Genomic DNA, 15924 nt, shown 5'->3' with positions numbered 1-15924 from the left:
ACTGTCACAAAGGAATCACCTTGGCAAAACAACCATTTTCTCTACTTTATATTTTTATATATAGTTCATTAGGTCAACTAGAGTAAATGATAGGTTACCTATATATTAGCTTAGCGCAATCCAATAATCTGCTGCTCATTACATAATACATAATCTTCAACATACAAGGCAATCTAATAATACACCGAGAACGAGAAGTCCCTAACCAACAAAAAATAAAACAAACATGCACAACATATTGAACTACAGGATTACTTCACGAGAGATGAAGCAGGAATGTATATGTCAATTTCATCCAATGTTGGACGATCACGTAAGGTCAAGCTGTGCTCATTTGCCAAATGCAAGAGGCAAATGAAATATAGGTGCGGTGAAATTTCTGTTGCTGCAGCATCAGGGTTGCAGCTTGGAAGATCTTGCAATACTTTCGATAGGCACAGGGGTGATTCTGTGTCCTTGTCTTCCTGCTGAACAAATTTTAACCGAGTACAATATTGTTAACATATTAATATAGAACAACAGAAATTAGGGAGAAAGGTTCAGTTCGAATTTCAGAGTATCAAGTCTATCATATTGATGTTTCGATATATTCAAAGAAAATTACACAGATATTCCTTTTTTTAAAGCAAATTTTTCATGTTTGTTAGTATCACAGTTCACAAATATCCTCCTAGACACTCTTCATGAAAATTTTCCAAGGCAAATTAAACTAGGATAACAAAACAATAAAGGGCTCTTGAAACATTTCAATTTGCAACAAACTTATTTTCAGCAAACAGATACAGGTATTAGTTTTGAATTATCAAAATATTAACCAAGTTCCAAACTTGTGTCTGGTGGGTGGGCACAATGTTATTAGTTATACTTGAGGAAAGCCAGAAACTAGCAAAAAACTGGCTTGACTTTCAAGTTTCAAGTATAAATAATAATCATTTCCTCATTATCCATGTCCTGGCAGTTGCAACTGGTAATTAATTTCTACCCATTTTATATATTACAAAAAATATCAAACACGACATCAAAAATAAACTTTACCAAAAGAATATAAACAAATAGTTTCCAGAAAGCTGGTTGTGGCAGTATGGATGATAACAGCATAGTTGTTAATATTCCGTTTTAAGTCCCTAGATGTTGTAAAGCATATGCCAGTATGCCACGTGTAAACCCTGTACTATATAATGTAGCACAATAAAACCTTAAGTTTTGTCAATCATATATGTCACGGGTAAGATTAACCAAATAACAAACATACGTGTTTTATTGATTACATTTTAAGCTATTCTATTTACGAAAATGAAAACAATATTGTATTAGTGTTATTCAGATAGCAATTTTTAGCAATAACAGAAGATATTACCAGGTCATCAGTGTCAGCAGATGTATTGATGTGATTCCAGAGCACTTCTTTCAAGGCATGAACATCGACTTGTTTTGATACCTTGTCATATTGTATATCAATCTTGTTGACCTTTGATTTAGGAAGGAAACAGGTATTAATTCAGACTTTACCAGGCCAAGTAAGTTAGTAACATTAAAAAAAAACAAGGTCATCTTAAAAACTCAAACACATTACAATAATTTATTCAGATCACTAGTTTTTTCATGTAAGTCCTCTGGCAGAGCACTCTGTCGAAAGGTCAGCAATTCTAAGCTCACAAGAATAGAAGCTCCTGAGTATAGGTAAGGTGTAAATGCATAATAAATTTGCAAGATACACTTTTATCGTTTGTTTGGATACATTTATTGTGCCATAAAAATCAGCAGCATAGATGTCCACCACTACGAACAGCCAACTCATGTCAAGCCAGATCAGGCATGTAAACCCTATACATTTGCAAAAAGTCAAAACGCCCTCCTTTTTTTTGGAGGGGAGTCAAAACACCATTTGTCATACAGAAAATATAACAGAACTCTAGGGACTGTTCAGTACCCAAAGTATAAGAGTTAAATCTGCACTGACTTGGCATAAATTTAACATATATTGATGGGCATGTGATTCTGCTTTCTAGGAGGCCACAAATTAAAGTTTATGGGACAGACATCAATATACATAATGTTAAAGCTTGAATTAATTACTCCCTCCATCCCAAAATATAGCTACCTGTCTAGTTCAAGAACTAGAAAACTAGAAAGGTAGCTATTATCTCTGCATTCTGTTTACACAATTTCTTTTGTGTAAAGTTATTCTGTTGTTATAGTGCTTTTTAGTTACTACATTCAGATCTAACCAGCTTTAGTATTTCAAATGGTGTCAATTGCAACTTTGTACAAGCGCCCATCGAAATATCAATACAGAACCAGACTCCAATATAAGCACACAAAACCAAAATGTCTAACAAGGGAAGGCAAAAGAAAAAAGGAGCGCACCTGTCTTGGTTTGGTAATAAGATCTACTGCATCCTCTACATCGGTATCACCATTTCCTTCATCGACATGATCATTACAAAAATCATCACCATCCCAAGGTTCAGATGGGATGAAGTCATCAGTATTCTCCCTTGAACCACCTACTAGAGAACAAAGGTGTTCTGTGGTTAACAAATGTAGGAAAACAATTCTATATAAATAGAAAGGCATTAACAAGAACAAAGGCTGTCCATACATACATCAACTTGCCACACATTAGCAAACAGACATAATCTAGTATGAGAATAGTAAAGTTCTTCTCTGAAAAGGGAAAATCAATTTGCTACCTAATAGCCAACATAAGTATCACATTACCACCTTTCTTGGAGTTGTGCAGAGCATTCTCTATAAATAAACCCAGTCCTGAACTTTATACTTATTTGCATTCCACAGTTTCAGATAATAATACTCTAACATCATACGATTCACAGATTGTTTCATTTAAGTATTTAAGTAGCAATATGAACTTACCAATATATCAAGGGTTAATTGGATCCATGCCATTACAAATTTGTTGTATTAGAAAAATGCCACTATTATTCGTGATATCGGCTGGTAGTGGTCACCGCTCATGCCTTGGCCTCTTGGGGAGGAGCAGCAGCAGTAGCAATAGCAGTGGAGAGAGATGGGGAAGATGAGCTGCTGCTGGTGGTGGTCGCTGTCCACGTCCTGGGCAGGAGCAGGAGCAGTGGCAGAAATAGCAGTGGAAGGGAGAAGAAGGAGCAGGTAGAGGAAGAAGAGGAAGAAAAAGGAGAGGAGAAGAAAGGAAGGAGAGTCTGATGGAAAATATAACGGTGATGGCATAGATCTAATTTTACAAAATTATAATGGCACTCAGCCGATATCACGAATAGTAGTGGTATTTTTCTAATACGGTAAATTTGCAATGGCATGAATCCAATTAACCCATATATCAAATACCAAAAGGAGCTGGAGGAAAGTAACACAGGTAATATGAACAGGGAAGATGTGATAAATAATTTAAGAACCTTCAGAATTTACAACAGGACTTCAAGATATAATAACAAGGCAACAAGAAAACTTCATGTGAAATACACAATGCAAGAACATAGAAAACTTACCAAGTGGTTTTTTCCTTCTCCGAGCCAGACACTACAAAAAGATTCATAGTTACTATAACCACCCCAGATCCATATCAAGAAAAAATTTATAAGAAATTGCCATTACCAAAACATCCGGAAGAAGGAATAATTTAACAAGGCTTTCAGGTCTATAATGGCAATCCTCTGGAAGTTTGTTATTGCTGGTAGCCCTATTTGCCGGCAGCAGCAATGATTTTGAATTCTTAGGAGGTGCAAAGATATTTGGCATATCATGTTCCAATGCTTTGCTGAAATCAATGTCAGGTTCATCCTTGCCTCTTTTCTTCTTTGTCTTTTTTGGGGCGTCTGAATCATCAGGTTTAGTTGGGACAGGGTCCAAATCTAGTTGAATGTAAGCCCAAAGGTTAGATTAAACAAGCCTGCCTGAAACAAAACTAAAACAGGACAATGTACCCACAGTACCTTTAGCTTTTCGATATTTCCAATGCTCAGGTCCTGCCCAGGCATTTGTTTTTGCAGAGAATCCCATGCCAAATGACAAGAAATCTGCAATTTTGTCAATTCTTTCATTTACATCAAGACCTTCAGCAGACTCAAAAGTGTACTCATCAGTTTCCTGCAAAAAAATATACCCTCAGATATTTATACTTCAGAAAACAAACAAATAAACCATAATTTGAACTGAGTACTTCAGACATTTCAATCAAAGAAATGTCATTGGATGGTGAATGAATGGATAAGTAATAGGCATCAAATTGCATCCTACAAAGTTACTCAGTTTGACTTTTATCTTAAAAAAATATTAATTGATACCATGATTAATCAATGTTTTCTCACATTCATTTAATGTCAATTCTCATAGATTTTTAAACTGCGCAGAAAACTCCAGTAATTGGAAACATTGGGAAATAAAAAGAAGAAAAGAACAAAAGCTGTCAACCCCCAAAAAATGCATGCTCTAACCACACACAAAATGTGTCTAGGTTTTACTGTTTGCAGGAAGTACCTCTTGACCGTTCATGGAGCTATGATCCATTGGGTCACAGTGTTCATCATACACGCTCTCTTGATCATCACAACCTCCAAAATCCCAAGTTCCACAATCATTTTGCATATCATTTTGTGTGATGTCATCATTCGCCACATCATTACCGTCAACCACCTGATCTTCCATCACTGGAATTTGCCTAGAAATTGCTTCATGAGGTGGTCTTCGGTTTTCATCATCAAACTGATAAACTATATTGCTCAAGGTAGGAGAAATATCATTGCAGAGGGGCATATGAATTATCATCTGCTCGATTTGCTCTGTTTAAGAGTAGACCATTACAAAACCTTAAATGGAAATAAAAAAATGCAGAGCATAGACAGCAGAATAGAAACAGATTGACAATCATACCTTTAGCAAATGAAAGACCAATCAACTCAGCCATCTCAGTTTGCATATCACTTAAGATGCACTTGTCAGGTGCTTCAAACGAATCAAAGAGCACACGGCAACTGTCATATACTCCGAGGTTATATGACAAGAGACCCTTTGCCCCACCCTCATCAAATTGCGCGGTAGTTTGATGGTACAAAGGATCGACCGTGAAGGCAACTAGCAGAAAGTGCAATAAATTAATATTATACTCTACAATTTTAAACTTTTGGTCCTATGATAGTAATCCCGACAGAAGCACAAAGCAAAAAAGTTTTTAAAAGATCTGCTTGGAGCTTACCATCAAACTTCTTTACATTAAGCGAATCAAATGAGGACTCCAAAGTTGATGTGGGTGATATCTGCACATATGAAACAGCACTAGGCTATTAGAAAAAAACCAAGCAGAACTTAAGTGGAAAAACGAACAGTAACCAATTCAGATAGGCATACCCTCCTATCTGCATCCTTTTTGTTTGTACCTTCTTGTGAATGCTCTGGATTGCTACCTTCTTCTGAATCTTAAGTAAAATAAAACACCAAATCAGGACATCATAATGAAGCAGCATGCATTTACCAAGGGAAAGCTATAGGCACAACAAAGGTGTATTTATGATAATTTGCAGAATTACTGCCTAACTTTTACCTTAAGGGTGTCTTTAGTTCCTGAAAAAAGTTGGAAGTTTGAAGAAAGTTGGGAGTTTGGAAAAAAAGTTGGAAGTTTATGTGTAGGAAAGTTTTTGATGTGATATGATGTGATGGAAAGTTGGGAATAGGGGGCAAACTAAACACGGCCTAACAAATAAAACAAATGATCAAATGCAATTCAACTAATCCTCGTGCATCATTTATCATCTAAGGTTTTGAGATACAGTAGTAGCATGATCGTGAAAACTGAAGAGTGCTCCAATGAACCAAAAGTCAGAAAAGGCCATTTCTCACAGGGACTTGATTTCTTAAAAAAAAATCTTAAAACATCTTTCTATTTATTGTTCGATCAATTTATAGATGGACATTTTTTTTGGTACAAAGCCAAATTTCTATCATGTAAGTTGACTTAGTTTGAATTTAACTGAAACAGTTTAGTGGTGCCCAGAATACTAATAATACTTTTGCAACTCGAAGCTGACTCACATGAAAAAAATCGAATTACAATCGAATGGCTACAGTAAAAATTGGAAAGCGCTATGAAACTCTAGTGGGTATTTACCAGCCTCATCGCCTCTTCCAGCACGGTTGATGCCTCCAAGCACCTTGTACGCCTCAGAGTGCACTGAATCTACACGCAAAGAGTAAATCTTCACGCCCGCCTCGAGCGTGCAGCTAGCCTGGTCACAAGAAAATGGTTAAAAAAAAATTTCTCAATCGAAGTCAGAAGAGGTCACAAATCTCCTCCCACGGTAGTAGTAGAAAGAAGGTCGGAAATGGAAGAAATCAGCACAGCCGCACCTTCTGGAAATTGGTCTCGTCGTCGTCCTCCTCCCCGGCCTGGATGATCTCGCTGAGGTGGTCGATGAGCCCCAGCTCCCACGTGTTCTTCTGATTAATTTTCTGCTCAAATTCCCCATCGGAAAAGAGGGGGAAAAAACAAAAACACAAAGAAGGCGAACTCAATACGAGGCGCGCGCGAGTGGCCCTAGGGTTTCGGCGCGGCGGTGGGGAAGAACAACGACGAGGGGGGGTAAGGTATAGAAGGCGCGTACGTTCTCGGAGGCGAGCTTGATGCAGTTGTGGAAGAGGTCCATGACCTGGTCGCGGTTGAGGAGGTCGTGCTGCTGCTGCGCCGCCGCCCTGGTGGCGAGGGACGCGGCGAGGGAGCGGCGGCGGACGGAGGCCGCGCGGGCGGCGGCGCGGGCCCGGGCGCGCTCGAGCTGGTCGTCGTTGGAGCCGAGCGGGAAGGCGGGCGGCGGCGACTGCAGCAGCAGCAGCCGCGGCCCCGCCGCCGTCCCGCGCGCCGGCGGCGGGGTCGGCGCCGGCGCCGGCGCGGTGGCGGGCTCGGCGGCTGGCATCTTCGCGGCCGATCGATCCGCGGAGAGGAATGTCGATTTGGGGGATTTTTTTTTTTTTTTGGGTCGGTTTCGTTTTTGGGGGGTTTCGGCGGCGATTTCAAATTTTCGGGGAGAGCCGCCGGAATGGGAAGGGGTTTGAGGGAGTTGGAACGATGGGGGAAATCTGTCTAACGGGCGGAAAGAAGTGCATCTCTCTCTCTCTCTCTCTCTCTCTCTCTCTCTCTCTCTCTCTCTATGCCACGTGGGCCCACTGGTCAGATAAGGACATGTGGTCGTGGCAAAATTCAGTATATGTATGCTCATCATTTCATGATTTTTTTTTTAGATTTTCCCTTGCTTTCGTCAAGATTCATAATGATCTGCTCTTGTTTTTCTGCATTTTCTAGTTTTTTTCTTTTACTTCTTCTTTTTTTACTCCTCCCGCATCTACCATATGAGGGCATGTTTATCCGATGAAGTAAGAACCGAACCAAATATCCACATTTTTTAAAAGTAAGATGGGTGAATCTACTCCACAAAATACAAAGGGTGCAGTTACTTTTTTAAAACTCCAAAGCTCTAGCTTCATACTCATCTGAAATATAAGTATTTTTTGCTGCATTAATCTGTATCAATATTTTTGGCAATGTTATCTCATGATGGTGGTGGTTCTATGTACATGAAGCCAATGTTGATTTTTATAAGTTATATTTATGCTTGCGATTTGGCTAAATGAGGAGAGGGGATTGCTATCTAGCGTGTACGTGCCAGCAGGTGCTCCTACCCTGCGCATATTTTCTTTTTTATTATTGTTTTTGCACGCTCCCCAACTTTCCGGTGCGTTTTCCTTTTTTCATGATTTTTTTAAATCTCCAGCACTTGTTTTTCCTTTTTCCGATTTTTAATGTATTTTACAATTTAGATCTTTTATCTCAAATATAAAAAGTTCTATTTGAAACTTTCAGTTTAAAATTTGAACTCAAACTGCAAAACTTACATCTCAAATTTCGAAACTCTCAACTCGAATTTTAAAAACATTAAATCAAAGATTAAATAAATCTTGAGTCAAAAGTTTTAAAATCCGAGTTGAAAGTTTTAAAATCTTGATTTGAAAGCTTTCCAATCCGAGTAAAAAGTTTCAAATATTGAGTTGATGGGATGGATGTGTTGAGTTGTAATCCAAATTCATTTGCACGCGAATAAAGGCCAGCTTCAAACGGAGCGAAGCGGAGGCCCGTCGCCGGAGGCTTGGGTCTGAGCCCCCGCGGTACGGATCGGTATCCTTTTAGGGTTTCACCTTCATATATACTTTTTGTAAGCCGTCGTTCAGCGTTATAATCTCACCCCGATATAGTGAAGATACCGTAGTTTTTTCTCTCCTACTTTGGGAGAGTTTTCCATATTAAATCTCGTGTCTTCTGTGATTGATTTATTATTTTTTATTGTTTATTTGCCTATTATTTCCTAACATGATGGAGTTTGGAGAACCACTCGACACCGTCGTGATGGAGCCTACTCCCGTCAAAGGAGAAATTCAAGTACAAGTGCACAACAGAAACATTGACACTTTGACAGGATCACTTGAGCATATCGCTTCGATCAGATGAATCATCGTAAAAGAGATTAGTAATTGCTCGCCCATCTCCATACGCCATAATCTTCAGTTTTGAGATGAACCACCCAAATTATCTTATTACTAGAGGTGGTTGAAACAAGGGCTTTATACTGTGACACGACGATTATTGTTGCTGCTGTCGACGAGAGAGATGAGGCAGGTGTACATGTCAATCTCGTGCTGCGCGGAGCTCGTCGGCCATCCGGGCGCTGAGGAGCAGGTAGTGGAGGTAGTCGCAGTCCTCCTGGCATGCCGTTACGAGCGCGTAGCACCGCCACAGCGCGCCTTGGAGCCGCTCGAGGGGCCGCTTGGTGACCCCCCGCCGCATCAGCTCGGCGAGCTCAAGCTCCCGTAGCAGGCCGCCGCTGAGATCCACGTGCTGCCCCATGCGGTGGGAGGTGAAGGAGAGGGCAGCAACAGGCGGCAGCACGGCGCAGCTCGGTGGCAGGCAGCGATGCGACCGAAAGGGAGAGAAAGATACAGAAGGGAGAGAGCGAGGAGGAAGAAGGATTGAGGAGAGGATGACAAGGGGGCCACATACCAGTGGGCTCCATATTTTTTTCTTTTTAATGACAAATACGTCTCATTTTAATTGTACTGCCAATTAAGCGTCATGTCAATATCATAAAGCCAAGTCAATACTAGCACATAGACACCACGTCAGCGAAATCATCATTCAAAGCCATCGAAAAAGTTAAATTATACCGATTTTAATAGTTAAAGAGGGTCAGATTAAGTCGCTCGTTAAGAGAGGGTCAAAGTCGACTTATTCCCATCCATAACTCCTATTCCTCGAATCTGTCCCAGTTTAGGCCCACTCACTCTCTGTCATACTTTACCTTGTCTGTCCAAGTGTCGAGTAGAGATTAGGCCGGATGGGGCGAGGGAGAAAGGGCAAAAAAGAAAAAAGAAAAGGAAAAAAAAAGAAAAGATCAAATCAAATCAAATCACCCGTCGAGGCCAAACCCTAATCACCGCCCGGCGATGGATGGCCGACGGCGGCGCAGCGGGAGGCCGGATGTTTCCTACGGCAATTCGGATGGAATCACCCACAACCGATCCGTGATTCTGGGCACCATCCACGGCTACTACAAGGAGGCGCTCGCCATGCTGCCGCTCGACGACTTGCCGGAGCTTGCCCCGCGCCTCGTCGGCGCCGGCGTCTGCTTCGGCTTCGCCGACCCTACCACCAACATCATCGCCAACACCCTCTCCTCCTTCCTCCCCGACAAGCCTGATCCCGATCACCGGGCCAAGAAGCGCAAGCGCAAGCGCAAGGCAAGCATCAAGACGCCATCGGCCGCAGCGAGGTCGGATGCCGCCGGCGACGCCCCCTCCCCTCCGCCGGAGACACGAACCATCGGCGAGCGATCGCTGGAGGGCCTCATCACCTTCCTGACATCTTACTTCCGCTACCTCCCCACCTGGGATGCTCTCCGCTACCTGTGCCTCGCAAACGCCGACCTCCTCGTCGCCGTCCGCCTCATCGAGCTCAATCGCTGCTACAACACCAAGGATGAACGATTCCACACCTCCTCCTACGCTGCCAGGGCTGCCCTTACATGCGCGGCATCATCGGCGAGGCAACCTAACGTCGACGGCTTCATTGCTGGTTCGTTTTCGCTGGCGTCTCGTCTTGAATTCGTCACCCAGACCGTGCTAGCAGATCGCGGCTGTGTATTGTCTGTTGAGAAGATCTTGTTGCTGTCTGGAATGCTGAAGAAGAAGCCGCCCACGCTTGACAGGTCTGACAATCCAATGATTTTTGCTGATGAACGGCGGCTTCGTAACTGCCATACCGATGCTAATGCTAGTGGTGATGCTAATTGTGAGAAGGTGCCAGGTGGTTTGACAATATCACTTCGGGCTGTTCTACTTGACAAGATTCATGCCAAGTACCTCAAGGCAATCTCTCGATTACCTATGCAAGATGTTCGGGCCCGTTACCACCGTGCCCTTGTCAATGGGTTACTGCTATGGCCCATTCAGTTGTGTGACCAACATCATCGTCAACACTCTCTGGTATGACTCTACTTTCCCTGCTGTGGAGAAACTTGAGGTGGACATGATCTGCACCTCCACCTTTGTTCGTGTGGAGTCCCGGTCCCTTCGTGGCCTTATCAAGCTATTGCTTACATGCATTCCTGAGATTTCTGAGCATGATGCCATGATATATCTGCTAAAGAATAATCTGAAAGTTCGCAAAGCAATTGAAATGGCAGGAGCGGAAGGGTGGGAATCCAGCTGGGATGTCAGTGCCTACAAGGCTGCAGCGGATGCATCGTTTCATCCTGAGCCCGAAGCTTATGTACAGTTTTCCACTCAATCTCTACCTAAGGTGCAGGCTGCCGTTAAATCACTATTGCGTACTTCTACCCCACTTTCCTCAAATGATGTTCTTCAGCTAGCTACGTTGTTGCCATCTTCAAACTGCATCTCTGCTAAATCTTTGGAGACAATTGTTGATCTGTCTACAGATGCATTGGATATGTTTATAGCGTTCAAGGAAAAATTTGTCACTCAACATGGTTTTTTTCGTAGAAAGATTGAAGCTGCACTAAGGAAAAAGGTTAGTACCTTCCATTCCATATTATGTGCTACTTTCAAAGTATTGCTCTCTTAGTTAGACTATTGATTTGGATAATGAAAATATATATTTAGTGCAGAATTATCTATTTCATATTGTCATTATAATTGCTCTTCTCTGCAAATTCAATTCTTACCTGATGATTGAGATAATGAAAGGATCTGTTTATCACGGAATTATCATTTCATAATGTCATTATAAATTAATAATTGCAGTTTTATGCAAGTTCACTTCTTTCCTGGTTTTAGGATCTATTTAGCGTGGAATTATCCATTTCATGATGTCATTATGGTTGCACTTTTCTGCAAGTTCACTTATTCCCTAATGATTTGATTAGGATAATGATGAAAGGATTTGTTCGGTGTGGAATTACCCATTTCATAATGTCATTGTAGTTTATTTTTTTTGCAAGTTCACTTCTTCCCTATTGATTAGGATAACAAGAGTATCTGTTTAGTGTGTAATTGTCCTTTTCATAATGTCATTATAATTGCTATTTTTCTACAAGTTCACTTCTTTCATGGTTGTAGGAATATCTATATGATCTTCAAGTAATTTGTGTTGCAAATGAGCGTGTGGGCAGCCAGATGAACTTCTTGGACTTCAAGTGTCCATATTCACATGTAAACTTTTTGGCAAGCCCAAAAGTTGGAAGTGGACTTAAGTTATTCTTTGCTGAATTCAGTAATGATGATGATGATATATCCTTTTGCTGTACCGTCTCAATAAAATCAAAACACGGTATGTTTGATATATGATTGTGTCCTTTTCTTAAATATAATTTATAGAATGATTCTTTCTTGTATTTTGATGCTAACCTTTTTTTGGTATTGTCTTTTTTGGAGAAGCTCGTTGTTGTTATTGTGAATATGAAGGGACCAGGATTATGCATCCTGTGCATCCGATTGAAAATTATTGTGGTGGCGACATGGACTTCACAGAAATGGCGCATGGCACGCATGAGCTGACCAATGCAAGAATCATTAGTGGTGGGAAGTGGGCAGGCAATAGAGTAGGCATGTGTGGGGATGATTATATCTATTTCGATCCTACCCGAGATGCTAAGTTCGCCCAATGCATGAACCGAACTGCTTCAAGGGCGAATATAAGCTGGAGTGACATTTTAAAGGTGAATACAAGCTAGAGTGACATTGAGAGGCATGAACCAGAACTGCTTTATGGGTGAATCAGTGAATGCAAGCTAGAGTGATATTGATAGTATAGGTGATGTGTATTCCGATGTCTTATTTTAATGAAGATATCTTTTTTTATTATAGTTTTATATGGACTGGATGGTTATTTATAATATACTGCAGTGATGGCTTAAAATGAGTTTCAGGATGTGTACCGATGCCCTTTGATGCTTTCCATGCTTGTAGTTTTGCATGAGTTGTGGTGTTCATATAGTTTTGGTACAGTGGGGGTTTGCTTTCACAAAGTTAGCTTCTTCCCTTTTGCTTGCAGTCCGTGGATACTTTGGTTGTTGTTTTTTAGGGATTGGTTGCTATTTTTAGGATACCACAATGATCTTATCAGAGTTTGTTAGGTTCTATTTTTTTATTATTTTATTTCTTGCTGTAAATAGTGATATTATAGCTGATTATGATTCATCTTTATTATAGTATACTCCTTATATTCAGTACTAGTTCCTTGAGGGGAATGGTTTATGAGATTTCTGGGATCTTTTCAAACATAAGCAGATAGATATATACAATCACAGATTGATTGTTTTTTTTTTCATTTTGATGCGACACTGGTTTCTGGACGAATAAACAGATTCATCTTGGCTGAAGCAATATATATCATGTGACCATCACCATGACATTATGATTTCTGTCAAAGTTCATATGTAATCATGCAGCAGCAATTATAGTACAACAATTCATTTTCATATGCACTAAGCTTCACTACTCTACAAGTCACGTGTGTCCAATTTTCTTTATGTATTTAAAAGCATGACGCCCATTGTATCAGGATGTTGCAAGAGATTTGAGATCATTTTATCTCTTGGTGTTCATCAGCATAATTCCAGCATGATGAACACCAATTGTTTTCTTAATACAAAAATAGATGCTTTAAAGCCAGAGCTGCCTTGCCCACATGTAAAAAGCGCCAACAAGCAACTGATCTTGGAAAGAAGAAGCTCAACTTGGTTTGCAGAAGATGACTAGCATTTACCATGAATGCATTCGTAGCAAGTTTCAGAACTTCAGAAGCATTGGTAGATATGTTGTTCATTCACTTGTTCTCATCTATCAATTCATTTGAGAACATGTTCCCCCCTGTTCATCGTCTAGATACTTGCATGCAACAAGATCCTGGCTGTGATTGATCAGTCAAATTAATGTAATTTACTAATTGATATAATAAAGGTTAAAGGGGGAGAAATGTGCTCTTTTTTAATCCATTAAATTTTTAAGAAAAGGAGGGGCTTTTTTCACTGTCTGCATTTGTGAAAAATTGCAGGAATCGCAACGGCGCCGTCTGTTCGCCGGCGGCGAGCTCCGGTGCGGCACTCCCGCGAAGGGCATCACCCTCCGCCGCCGCCGCCGGTGGTAAGTGCGCCGTCGCCGATCATTGAAATTTGAACATAGGGGCAGATCATAGTTGAGGGCATCCATTTTTCTTTTCTTTTTTTTTTTTTGATGGGATGGTACACTGCATTCTTGATTCTTGCAGAACATCGATCGCATACTGATCGCTTCTGTTCATCATCACCTAGTTCGTGCGCTTGTGGAATCCTTTGAGTTGAGCCTCCCGCAGAGCATCGCAAGAACAAGAATCAGTTTCCCTGGTTCACTCCACCACCCCGAGAAGCTGTACGCCTTCTCATGGCAGGCAATCCCCTCCTGGTGCTGCAGCTGCCTCGAGCAGCTGTAGCCAGTGGACAGCCCAATGTTCCCGTAGGCACTGTGTGCAGAAGCAATGGGTGATGAATAACTCAAAATAGTCATGGAGGTGAGCAAGAACATTATGAGAAGAATTGTGTGTGTGCAAGTGTTATTTGTTACCTTATCACCTCAAAGATGATGTTAAATGTGGAGAAATTGAGAGGGTCAGTGGAGAGTGATCTCCTTTCAGTGATGCAGACCAGCATTATCACTGTGGTGTTGAAGCCGAGTGGTGAAAATGCCATCATCTTCAGGAATGGTTTCCCCTTGCTTGTTCTATCGTCGCTTTCTGGGCCGATTCGTTTGTGATCTTGACATGCTGAGAACTACTTTGTCAAGGATGGAGTGTACCTGAGAAATGTAAGCAACCATGTTATGTTATCTCTTCTGATTGTTGCCTGAGACTGTGAAGAACTTGAAAGAGAGGAACTCACATCATGACCATGAATAGTACTAAAGCCGCTGGCGCAACAAGGGAACAATCAATGGAATTTTCTCCTGCCTGCCTTGCATTCACTACCATGAACAATGCATTGGTTATCTTCTGGAGGGAGCTGAGCCCTGCAAACACTACAGAATCCCAGTTCAAGAAGCAGAAGAGGATGACTGTCATGGCTACAAAAGCAACCTCCACAGCTGCAAGAAATATTGTCTGCAAGTTAGGCAGCAGGTGACTGAAACCTAATGCGCTGCTATTGTTCATCATGAAGTCAGGCTCTTCAGCTTTTGCTAATCTTAGTCCTCTCAATGCCCATATCACCAACCTCAGAAACACAGGGAACAGTGTGCTGCCTGCAAGAATCTGGCCAATGAGTAGCAACAGGAGGCCATTGTTTGAGGAGAATACAACCATACTCTCATTTGTCGGCAATAACCCTCCATTTGTGAATGAGGAGACTGTGACCGATATCGAGAAGAGAGCTTTGTTGATGCTTTTCCTTGTTAGCACATCTCTAGCACTTGAAACATGAGCTATGTACATGAACACCAATAGAGAACCAGTGACAAGAATAATGATCATGTATGCCAGCACCACAAACACTAAGTATTTGAGGCATCTCTAGCTGTGATTGCTTGCACACAGTAACTGAACTGACTCAACGGTTTTCAGGATCATGTTTGTTTTGCTTGCTTGACTCAAGGACAAGGCCAAGAAAGGAAAGGAACATCTTACTGCCTAAGAACATCAAGAGAGTCAGGATAGCTATCTGAGAGCTGGAAAGATCCTCCATTTGTATGGTGGCTAATCCTGTGACTGTAACTGCAGATGTTGATAGGAAAAACATATCAACATAGCGAGGATTGTACTTGTGGTTGCTTGGCCTGAGCACCACCAAGGAAACAAAACCAAGTACATCAATGATAAGAAAATAGGATAAGTGAATCAAAAGCGGGCTAAGATGGTATGCGATGAACCGACAAATGAATGCCGATGAGTTGATGGCATGCCTTGCAGAATTGACAAAGATATGCAGCCGAATAGGCATTGGAGATAGAGGGCAGAGCCTCTAGCTCCTGATTGTGTTTGTCTTGATTCAAGATGGAACTGCAAACTGCTGTGTTGAAATATAAAGGGGACAACCAATCTCAGTGAGTATATATACAAGGCACTGTGATAGTATATCTGTCTATTGGTTAATATTAGTGGCGAGGAGGAAGACATCTGCAACATGGTTGAGGTGCCTTTCAGAACATGATGTTAAGTTGCAGAGCATGCAGGTAGATACACGAATGCTTATATAAAAAGCATAGAAAGAAGTGCTCGACTGCTTGCATGCGTGCTGAATTTTTGTTCCTCTATTTGCCATACTGGTAAGGCAACTATGACTGGATAAGCAAGTGTAAAGGGTGAGAACAGCAACTGTTTGAGCAAGATGACATGTTAGTGAAAGAGCTGGCAGGCATGCTCCTCAACCAATTGACTGAAATTCTTGGCAACTGGTATGATATCGC

At 41.4% G+C, this 15924-nt stretch overlaps 2 protein-coding genes and 1 pseudogene across 9 annotated transcripts; 1 reads left to right on the top strand and 2 right to left on the bottom strand.

Moving 5' to 3' along the window:
- Nucleotides 1–83: 83 nt before the first annotated feature.
- On the bottom strand, nt 84–6993 carry LOC127753726 (condensin complex subunit 2). Of its 4 annotated transcripts, none has more exons than XM_052279165.1 (13): nt 6594–6993; nt 6340–6441; nt 6101–6218; nt 5344–5411; nt 5192–5252; nt 4870–5070; nt 4477–4778; nt 3933–4086; nt 3595–3851; nt 3489–3519; nt 2368–2510; nt 1358–1468; nt 84–464 (listed from the first exon to the last, which is right to left on the bottom strand). In XM_052279165.1, the coding sequence occupies exons 1-13, from the start codon at nt 6897–6899 to the stop codon at nt 252–254; spliced, it is 2067 nt and encodes a 688-aa protein (XP_052135125.1). In that variant the 5' UTR covers nt 6900–6993; the 3' UTR covers nt 84–251. The 4 variants fall into 4 exon arrangements, with proteins under 4 accessions (XP_052135125.1, XP_052135132.1, XP_052135112.1 ...); XM_052279172.1 differs by having other exon boundaries at nt 2368–2507; nt 6594–6992; XM_052279152.1 differs by having other exon boundaries at nt 84–467; nt 6594–6988.
- Nucleotides 6994–9378: 2385 nt separating this feature from the next.
- Nucleotides 9379–12413, top strand: LOC127770759 (uncharacterized). Of its 5 annotated transcripts, none has more exons than XM_052296572.1 (4): nt 9379–10515; nt 10716–10831; nt 10971–11062; nt 11611–11743. In XM_052296572.1, exons 1-3 carry the CDS (start codon nt 9478–9480, stop codon nt 11032–11034), a joined length of 1218 nt encoding a protein of 405 aa, XP_052152532.1. In that variant the 5' UTR covers nt 9379–9477; the 3' UTR covers nt 11035–11062; nt 11611–11743. The 5 variants fall into 5 exon arrangements, with proteins under 5 accessions (XP_052152532.1, XP_052152527.1, XP_052152535.1 ...); XM_052296575.1 differs by adding an exon at nt 11929–12413 and having other exon boundaries at nt 9978–10105; nt 10239–11062; nt 11611–11821; XM_052296584.1 differs by adding an exon at nt 11929–12413 and having other exon boundaries at nt 10124–10238; nt 10330–11062; nt 11611–11821.
- A 602-nt stretch (nt 12414–13015) lies between these two features.
- Nucleotides 13016–15522, bottom strand: LOC127759911 (probable cation transporter HKT2;3; annotated as a pseudogene).
- Nucleotides 15523–15924: the final 402 nt, after the last annotated feature.

Source organism: Oryza glaberrima, chromosome 1, assembly GCF_000147395.1.
Source record: "Oryza glaberrima chromosome 1, OglaRS2, whole genome shotgun sequence".
Classification (NCBI taxonomy): domain Eukaryota; kingdom Viridiplantae; phylum Streptophyta; class Magnoliopsida; order Poales; family Poaceae; genus Oryza; species Oryza glaberrima.
Note: the sequence above shows the minus strand (reverse complement) of the source record. Positions and strands in the feature narration are given on the sequence as shown.